Source organism: Pinus tabuliformis, chromosome J (assembly GCF_031772625.1).
Source record: "Pinus tabuliformis cultivar Carrire ecotype Pingquan chromosome J, CPIR1, whole genome shotgun sequence".
NCBI lineage: Eukaryota > Viridiplantae > Streptophyta > Pinopsida > Pinales > Pinaceae > Pinus > Pinus tabuliformis.
In genome coordinates, this window is record NC_142295.1 from 1,529,667,220 (window position 1) to 1,529,677,647 (window position 10,428).

Below are 10,428 nucleotides of genomic sequence, written 5' to 3' on the forward strand. Positions count from 1 at the left end.
ACATTCATGTAAACCCTAAAATTTGTTCTTGTGGCAGTCCTGGGAAGGACGCCAAGGAACGACATTCTGAAGGGAAACCATGGATAAGGAAAAACATTATTACGTTAACATAAACATTATCTATTAACAGAATGATTAGGAACAACTTAGTTCGCACACAGATTATCATGTAGAAAGAAAGACTTCCCAGCAGATCATTGTTGATATATTTATATTCAATAACCATTACAACAAGAACCAAAATACAAATAAGAATTTATGCCAAAATTCCCATTGGGAAGTTGTTCACAGAACCGTGATGAGAGGCAACAACCTATTCCAAATTTCAAGTTAAATACCACAAAGGTTGTTAACCCGAAATGAAAAACCTTCAAAGGAAGAAACCCTCATGGATCTGTGAAACTATCCATCAAATTTTCCCAACAGTAGGAATGCCTTTGTACTCGTGTGTTTTTCGGTGGGGAAACCTAGGTCTTACAAGGGTCTGGCACCCGCACCCATCCTTTTGTTGGGTGTGGATCCTAATTATCTTCTTTATTAAGAGGTATCACTGCATTGGACCCCAGTTCATAATGTGGCCGCAACGTTGCCCGTAATATTTACGCTGCAAGGGGGGTCCGGGGGGGTAGCTGCAACCTTTGGGAGCCCCCCCCTGGTGGGGGATCGGGGGCAGTGCCCCTGAAGATAAAAATAGATGTAAAATTGTCTAGTAAAATGTTGTAATTTCATAGTCAATCTGAGTCGTTCATTAGGCAGAGATCTGATGGTAGAAGTTATGTTTAATTTAGAGTTTTTTTTCCCTAGAAGGCAACCCCTCGCTATATATGAGGGAATTGTATTACATCTATGTAGATCTATATTTTGAGTGAGAAAGGGAGAGGAGATTGTGTGAGAGTGTAGATGGAATTACACCAGATCCACTGTAGGTTGTGTCTCTTCAGTTTGCTCGATAATATAAAAGGAAGGATTGGCTGTTTCTCCGTGGACATAACCCAAATTGGGTGAACCAAGTATATCTGTGTCTCTCTTGTTTTATGTGTTTTATGTGTTTGTATTTCTGCAATATATTTTATTAGTTCCATTGCTCTGTAATATATAATTTTCTAACACCTTTAGGGGATCAAAACCCTGCATCAAACCCTGAAGTAAGACTTACAATAGAAAAATAAAGAAAGCACGGTTGAACAATCTAGACCAAATTAGCAAAATAAACCATGACCACTTATCAACATACCTGGGAAAGGGAAGGTGTAACAGTGGTTTTCAGTGGCACAAGCTCCGGGTACCAGCGTAGATGCAAGGCCTACAGAAAGTATGGGTTAATGTTAATACCCTAAACCTTGAATCATATGTAAACCCGTGAGTGCAGAGGCTGAAATTAACCAGAAAGAAAACAGTCGATGTAAACCATGCTAATATGTTACTTGAAGAATCAAATAACCTTGAAATGACAACATGCAGCTCATAGGCAAACTAGTTCATGTGTTAGAACTCCAAGCAGGCCCTCCATGGCGTGTTGCATATGAGGAAGAGACGGATTGAGGGAGGTTATCACCGAAGTGAGCAAAATTTTCCCAAGTTACAGCTCCAGGAGCCACACTAAGCAGAATGACTACAACATAGAGACAAGGCGCCAAGTCGTAAGGGTAGACCCTTGAGATCCAGCGAAGCACCGAGCTCAACGCTTCCATTGAATGGTAGTCCTGACAACAGATGGCATGCAATGGGGATGAGACATGGAAGCTGGCGGCCATCCAACCATGGACCGACCGGATAAGGCCAAGGATTGTCAATGCAATGCTATGTGTAATCCGATTTAATAGCCAGAACTTAAATTCTATGTTCAACCCTGTCAGCAATTAATTAAACAAGTATTATAAACTTTAACGAATACCATCATAAGTTGTGGCCTTGGTATTTTTTGTACTTCCATAAATATGCTTGCACTTTAATCTATTTTAATACTGAAGTTTAGTTAGAATTAATCCTGGGGTCATGGTAAGTAAATTTTTTTATGGTTATGATGTTTTATAATGTTTTAATAGTAGGTGTTATAATTGGTATCAGAGCCTCAGGTTACTACTCTGTGGCCTGAATGAATGATCTTAGAAATAACAAACTAGTTATGATGCACAGAGGAGCAGCGGACGCAACAGGGAACAAGGAGTGGGATCCATCCCTTCCGGTGGAACTACAAGACATAACCCGGAAGTGTGGGTACAACTGGGAGAAGAAACTGCCAGCACCAATGCTGTTTTATTAGAAACAATCCAATAGTTACGAGCAGAAATGCAAAGTCTACGTGCTGATAACGAAAGATTGTGTTTGGAACAAGAAAATATTATGAAAATTTTGTCAGATAGACAGAATCAGAGGTACCTAGACCCCAATCAAGGAGAAGAGAACAGGATGGAATCTCGCAGACAACAAGAGGAACACCCGGAGTCTAAAGGGGGACAAACCGGTAATGGGGAAGAATCAAATAATGTTTCCAATAAAAAAAAATTAAAAAAACAAAATACAGAACTTCAAGGGGAATTCAAAAAAATCAAGCCACCAATCTATAATGGTGAGGTTGAAGAAGCAGTAGAAGCCTAGTTAATTAATATGAATAAATATTTCCAGATATATGAATATGATGACAACTTGAGGGCAAGGTTAGCAATTTATCAGTTACAAGGTAAGGCCACCCTGTGGTGGGAAGAAATCAAAATAGTCAAAGAAATTAATGAACAGGAGGTCACCTGGGAACAATTTCAAAGGCATTTCAAGGATAGATATTTGACTGAATGATTTTATGATGATAGAGCAAAAGAATTTCATGACTTGAAACTAGGACAACAGACCATGGATGAATTTATAACCAAGTTCACCTCCCTATTAAGATATGTGCCCTATATACGTGAAGAAAAAGCTAAAGTTCAGCACTTTATCAGTAGTTTACCCACCTTCATGAAAGAGAAACTAGAATTTGATAATCCAAAAACGATGGACGAAGCAGTCTGAAAGGCTTGGATCTGCTACCAACAAATGAAACAGAAAGGTGAAGTAAATAAAAGTTGACCCAGTAAGAAGGGGTAGAAATTTTTTCCAAATAATAAGAATTTGAAGAATGCAGGTACCAGATATGCAGGGAGGAAGGGACTGAATGGGTCTGTTAATCAAAACCAACAGAGGTACAGACCATAAAATGAAATGAAGCAAATTGAAGAATCTAGTAATCTAGAAAACAGTCAAATTCCCAAACCTCCCTTGCAATGTTGGGGCTATGGGGAACCCAATTACTACAAGAATTGTCCTCATAGAGGGAGAGCATAAATGATTGCAAATGTACATGAAGTATCCACTGTTGGTGACATGGCACAGATCATGACCTGGATTAATGCAACATTGGAAGACCGCCTAGAAGATTATCAACCCTCGATGGTAGAACTCGAGGGTAAAATCTTCAATCATCTTGTTTCCATTTTAATAGATCCGAGTGCTAGCTTGAGCTATGTCAGCCCCATAATAGTTGATATTTTCCACCTAAAAAGATCAAAATTTAAGAACCCTTGGCTGGTTCAACTAGCCACAGGTGCAAAAAGAAGAGTCGGTGCAAAAGTAGAAGACTGTGAAATAAATCTGGTAGAACAACAAATTAGGATAGATTTAAATATATTACCCTTAGGTTCCTATGATGTCTTGATAGGCATGGACTGGTTGGAATGGCAGTGGGCTTTAGTAAACTGTAAAGATAAGACCATTAATTTTTTGTCAAATGATGGTACTAGAATAAAGATTCAGGGTGTTAAAAGAGAAGTCAAGTTACGAACTGTTACAACTCACTAGTTAGCAAGATGTATGTGCAAAGGTTGTCAAATCTATGTAGTCCAAGTGGGGTAAACTCCAACGATAAAATGTCAGTCTTGGAGAAAATACCTGTAATCCAAGAATTTAGGGATGCATTTCTAGAGGAAATTCCCAGACCACCCCCCAAGAGGAAACTTGACTTTACCATAGAATTGGTCCCTGGAGCTGCTCCAGTCTCCAAAGCACCCCACAAAATGAGTGTTCCCGAGTTAACTAATTCACTCAAAATATAGTTACAAGCGTTGCTTGATAAACGGTATATTCAACCTAGCATATCCCCCTGGGGAGCCCCATTTTTTTTGTAAAGAAGAAGGACGATACTCTACGACTATGTATAGATTTTAGACAACTGAACAAGTTAACGATCAAGAATAAGTACCCCTTACCCCAAATTTATGATCTCTATGATCAGGTTAAAGGAGCAGTAGTGTTCTCAAAAATTGATTTGAGATCTTGATATCACTAGATTCGAATTAAGGACGAAGATATATATAAAATGTCGTTCGAACTTACTAATGCTCCAGCAACATTCATGAGTATGATGAATGGCATTTTTCATCCATATCTAGATAAATTCATTCTTATATTTATTGATGACATTCTGGTGTATTCCAGAAGCATGGAAGAACATAAAGAGCACCTTCGGATAGTGTTGCAGATCTTAAGAGAAAACCAACTATTCGCCAAATTTAGCAAGTGTGACTTTTATAAGGATCAAATCCAGTACCTAGGACACGTCATATCCTTTGAAGGTATAGTAGTTGACCCGGAAAAGATAAAAACCATCATGAATTGGCTTGTCCCAACCAATGTGGTAGACATACGCTCTTTCATGGGTCTTGCAGGTTATTATAGAAGGTTTATAAGGGGGTTTTCTAAAGTCGCTTACCTAATTACCTCCTTACAAAAAAAGGGAACAACTTTCAAATGGACCCAAATTTGTCAAGAAAGTTTTGAAAACTTAAAACAATTGCTTACCACAACTCCAGTACTAAAGATTGCAAATCTGGAAGAAGATTTTATAGTATGCACAAATGTGTGCAAAGAGGGCGTAGGTGGGGTTTTAATGCAGAATGACAAGGTTATTGCTTACGAATTCCACAAACTAAAAGAACATGAACATAAATATTCTATTTATGATTTAGAGCTAATGGCAGTGGTTCACGCCTTAAAGGTGTGGTGCTACTATCTATTGGGAAAACGATTTTTGCTCAAGACAGATCACAGCAGCCTAACCATTTTTTTCAAACAACTTACCTTGAATGCTCGCCAAGCTTGGTGGACTGCATTCTTAGGCGAATTTGATTTTGAGATCAAACATTTGAAGGGGAAAGAAAATAAGTTGGTGGATACATTAAGTAGGAAACTGCACCATGTCTATGAGATTTCATCTAGTCGAGTGAAACTCAGTTTTTCTAAACAGCTGAAGGAAGCGGCATAGAAGGACCCTGAATACAACTATCTTTAGAAACAAGTAAAATATTCTCAAAATTCAGCAAAGCAAAAAAAGTATAGTATTAATTCTGAAAATTTATTTTTGTTCAGAAATCGTATTTATGTACCTAATCAATTGTCATTAAAACAAACCATGCTAGATGAGTTCCATAGAATCCCCTATGCTGCCCACCCAGGTTATCAAAAAGCTCTTATCTGCTATTAAGAAAAACTATTATTGGCTTGGTATGAGAAAGGACATTGCTGAGTATTTAGCCAAATGTTTGGAATGTCAGCAAGTTAAAGCGAAACACCAGCACCCTGCTGGGTTACTGCATCCTTTACCTATTCCCGAGTGGAAATGGGACACAATAACTCTGGATTTTATAACTAGACTACCTCGGTCTAAAAGACAAAATGACACCATTATGGTTGTAGTAGACAAATTAAGCAAGACAACTCATTTCATACCTATCAAATCCACATACCAAACAGCCCAAATAGCGGATATATTTATAAAGGAGATTTTTCAGCTACACGGTATGCCCCGGGTCATAATATCTGATAGGGATGTCAAGTTCACCTCTGCTTTTTGGAAAGAATTGTTTACCAGGCTAGGTACACAAATCCATTTTAGCACCGCTTATCATCCTCAAACCATGGATAAACCGAAAGGGTGAATCAAGTGGTAGAGGACATGCTACGTATGTATGTAATGCAACAACCTGGAAAATGGGAAAAATATCTACATTTAGTGGAATTTGCCTACAACAATGGTTATCATGAATCGCTTAAGATGAGCCCATTTGAAGTGCTCTACGGAAGGAAATGTACAATCCCTGCAAATTGGAACAATATGGAAAACAAGATGATATTAGGACCTGATATGCTGGAGGAAATGGAAAGAACCATGAAAAAGGTTCGACAAAATTTGAAGGCTTCTCAAGACAGGAAGAAGTCATACACTGATAAAAAGAGAACCTATCAGGAATTCCAGGTAGGAGATCATGTGTATGTACGGATTAAACCTAAGAGGAGTACATTGAGATGGGGAAAGTGTGCCAAATTGGCCCCCAGTTCTGTGGCCCGTTTCAAATTCTAGACGGAATAGGACGAGTGGCTTATCATTTAGCCCCACCCATTTGATTTCATAATGTATTTCATGTTTCCATTTTAAAGAAATATGTGTATGACACTAAACACATCATAAACTGGCAAGAGCTTCAAGTAAAAGAAAGTATAGATATATTCAAAAAAAAAAATTATACATAGATAAACATACATAACACAGAATCTATTGTTTAAGATATAGTGCTTATGTACATTTCAATTATATAATAGTTGTATTTTTGACAGGTTGATCCGGAAAGAGAATTCCCAGTCAAACCCCTACGCATACTTGATCAGAGAGAAGTAACGTTGTGGACGTGAGCTATCATCTAGGTTAAAGTGCAATGGAAGCACTTCAGCCTGAAAGAAGCCACTTAGGAAGATAAAGATTTTATGCAGGAGGCATATTTGGAATTGTTCCAGGAACCAATGGAAGAATGAACACTAGGGGTGGTGTTCTGCTAAAGGGAGGAAGATGTGACATCTTAAGATATTTAAGTTATTTTACGAACATTTTATTGTGTTTTTACTATTACATTTGAGTGAATAGATAAACAAGTTGATTTTGTGGTGTTATTAATTTTAAATTTAGTTAAGTCTATTTATAGGAATATTAATACGGTTTCCATGAAAGATCTTAAGAATTATTGATGAACCTCAGTAACTCTCTTTTCACCTGATAGTTATGAGCTTTCAGTTAAATAAGCAGTTACCCCTTACGTGGCTTGCCCTTAGAAAAGGGAAGAGTGGAGGAGGAAAGGGGGCTTGGAAAAACCAGAAAGGAATTCCTTGAGCTGAGCTAAGTATGTCAATGGGAATGACCTTTAGAGAGACTTCCCTGGAGGAATAAATGCTCAATTGCAGGCTGGACTTGGAGTTCGGAGGCCAAAGCAACATAACTGCTATCTTGTAGAAAAATGATTTGTGGGAAAAGAGGAGTTGGGGGGAGAACAACTAGATGTAATTGCCAAAGTTCTCATTGGAAGGGTGGAGAGGTTCATTGACAACGATTTAGACTTTCAATGGCAGATAAGTGCAAATGGTTGTCTGTGTTTATGATTACTTTTGAATGATTGAGAACCTGTTAATATTATGCAAGTAGATAATAAATTTTATGGCATTTAGGATTGCATGCTCCCTAACTTCACTATAGCTAGAAAGAGAATGTAGTGAGGAAGTTAATCTTGAATTTCAGATTGTTCTGGGAACACAAGTAGTTGTGAATAGTTAACCTAGGTATATAGGTAATATGCTATTTATAGGTTAACATAATACCTTATGTACAGACCAAAATGTATAGATATTGTACTTTTCTACTTGAATAGAACAGTCATGTTACCAAGATCGGGAATCTGGGCAAGAACAGACTGAACACCCAATGTTTATGTTATAGTCTTTTCGTATTAAAATAGCCAAGAATGTAACCATAGACGAGTTATTGCGGTAAAGAACGATTCATGTCAAACATGAGATAAATAATTACCACTAACGGTTCGGAAACCCTGACAAGAAATTTAAGCTTACATCAAAGATTAATGCTATTAAGAGAACCAGTCAAATACATTAATGATCAATGTATGGTCACCTATATTATAAAATCATACCAGCCGTTACCAAAAGCCATGAGAACGGAATGCATGCAGTAATAAATTTGTTAATTATCAAAATTCATATACTTGGGATAGCTTGAAGAAAAATTCCAGTTGATAATAGATCTTAATGTCGGATTAGCAACTATAATTCCATTATGAGAAAATAATTAAACCATGCAATGGCTATATCCCAGGTACATAAACTAAATAAGAAAGCTTCCGTTTAAAGACAACAAAACGTGACTAACATTCATGTAAATCCTCAGATTTGTTCCAGTGGTAGTCTTGGGAAGGACGCCAAGGAATGACGTTCTGAAGGGCAACCATGGATAAGGAAAAACGTTATTCCATTAACATAAACATTAGCTATTAACAGAATGATTAGGAATATCTTAGTCCGCACACAGATTATCATGTAGAAAGAAAGATCGTCCAACAGATCACTGTTGATATATTTATATTCAATGACCATTACAGTGAGAACCAAAATACAAGTCAGAGTTTATGCCAAAATTCCCATTGGGAAGTTGTTCACAGAATCGTGATGAGAGGCAATAGCCTATTCCAAAGTTCAAGTTAAATACAACAAGGGTTGTTAACCTAAAATGAAAAACCTTCAAAGGAAGAAACTCTCATGTGTCTGTGAAGCTATCAATCAAATTTGCTCAACAGTAGGAATGTCTTCATACCCATGTGTTTTTCGGTGGGGAAACTCGGGTCTTCCAAGGGTCTGGCACCTGTGCCCATCCTTCATGGGATCAAAACCCTACATCAAACTCTGAAGTAAGACTTACAATAGAAAATTAAAGAAATCATGCTTGAACAATCTAGACCATATCAACAAAATAGATCGTGACAACTTATCAACATACCTAGGAAAGGGAAGGTGTAATAGTGGTTCTCAACGACACAAGCTCCGGGTACCACTGTAGACGCAAGGCCTGCAGAAAATATGGGTTAATGTTAATACCCTAAACCTTGAATCATATGTAAACCTGTGAGTGCATAGACTGAAATTAACTAGAAAGAAAACAGTGGATGTAAACAATGGTAATATGTTAAATGAAGAAGCAAATAACCTTGAAACAGCAGCATGCAGCTCATAGGTGAACCAGTCCGTAAGTTGGAACTCCATGCAGGCCCTCCATGGCACGTTGCAGATGAGGAAGAGACAGATTGAGGGAGGTTATCACCGAAGTGAGCAAAATTTTCCCAAGTTATAGCTCCAGGAGCCACACCAAGCAAATTGACTACATCGTAGAGACAAGGCGCCAAAGCGTAAGGGTAGACCCTCGAGATCCGACGAAGCATCGAGCTCAATGCCTCCATCAAACAGTAGTCCCGACAACAGATGGCATGCGATGGGGATGAGACCTGGTAGCCATGGACCGACCGGAGGTGGCCAAGGATTGTCAATGCAATGTTGTGTGTAATCCGACTTAATAACGAGAACTTAAATTCTATGTACAACCCTGTCAGCAATTAATTAAATGAGTATTATAAAATTTAATGAATACCATCATAAGTCATGGCCTTGGTAGTTGTTGTACTTCCATAAATATGCTTGCACTTTGGACCATGATATTTAGTCCATGGTATTAAAATGGTACTTGGCCCATAGGCTTACCCTAAATAATTTTTTTTTGAGTTTTTGTAAATATAAAGAGTTTTATTGAGTAAATATAAAAAGAGGTTTTATTTATTTACCATATATTTAAATTTATATTGTGTTTATACATAATAATAATTAGATTTATTTTTAAATAGGGCCGATATTAGATTAAAAATGTTAAATGTTAAACATTACATTTTAAATGTCTACATGTTTATGTGAGATTTTGGACACAAAAAGAAATATTAAAAGATTTTGGAGCAAGATTTTGGATTCTTTGTGTTGAATTAACCTTTTCCATTTGATTTAAGAAATGACATTTACTTTGGTAAAGAGTAAAATTGTTTAAAATTTTACTTAATTTGGAATTTTAATGTGGTAATTTTTTTTGGAAGGTAAATTTATGATCCATTTAAATTCACATATATGATAAAAGAACTATTAAAAGAATAAGATAATTTACTATCCATTCAAATACATAGTTATATTTTAATAATTAATCTTAGTCCATTAATAAGATTAAAAAGTTATATATAATTTAAAATTAGTGGACATTATCTAAAATTATTTTTATTATTTTTTGAGTAAGTGACATACTTACACATCAGGGTCATACTCTGATGTAGAATGGCCACCATTAAAATGAAGAAACATCTAATTTAGTTGTTCCCTTCAAATTCCTTAACATAATTAATAAAATGATTTAAACAACCCAATGAAATAGTAAAATTCAATGCATGACAAAAAATGAGATTCACTTATCCATACAATTTAAATCCCTATGGAAATAGAATATGTTACACCTCTAGAAACTTCTACTCAAACCCC

The 10,428-nt window shown here is 36.7% G+C and overlaps 1 protein-coding gene across 2 annotated transcripts; it reads right to left on the reverse strand.

Annotated features, from left to right (window-relative positions):
* Nucleotides 1-8,423: 8,423 nt before the first annotated feature.
* Nucleotides 8,424-9,385, reverse strand: LOC149233339 (uncharacterized). Of its 2 annotated transcripts, none has more exons than XM_089376721.1 (3): nt 9,068-9,385; nt 8,861-8,929; nt 8,424-8,725 (listed from the first exon to the last, which is right to left on the reverse strand). In XM_089376721.1, exons 1-3 carry the CDS (start codon nt 9,315-9,317, stop codon nt 8,640-8,642), a joined length of 405 nt encoding a protein of 134 aa, XP_089232847.1. In that variant the 5' UTR covers nt 9,318-9,385; the 3' UTR covers nt 8,424-8,639. The 2 variants fall into 2 exon arrangements, with proteins under 2 accessions (XP_089232847.1, XP_089232848.1); XM_089376722.1 differs by having other exon boundaries at nt 8,424-8,754.
* Between the last annotated feature and the right edge of the window lie 1,043 nt (nt 9,386-10,428).

Coding starts and splice junctions, on each gene's coding strand:
- LOC149233339 (XM_089376721.1), bottom strand. CDS start 9,317: ATGGAGGCATTGAGCTCGATGCTTCGTCGGATCTCGAGGGTCTACCCT. Junction 8,930..9,067: donor CTGCATGCTGCTGTTTCAAG/GTTATTTGCTTC, acceptor TATTTTCTGCAG/GCCTTGCGTCTACAGTGGTA. Junction 8,726..8,860: donor TTACACCTTCCCTTTCCTAG/GTATGTTGATAA, acceptor GGATGGGCACAG/GTGCCAGACCCTTGGAAGAC.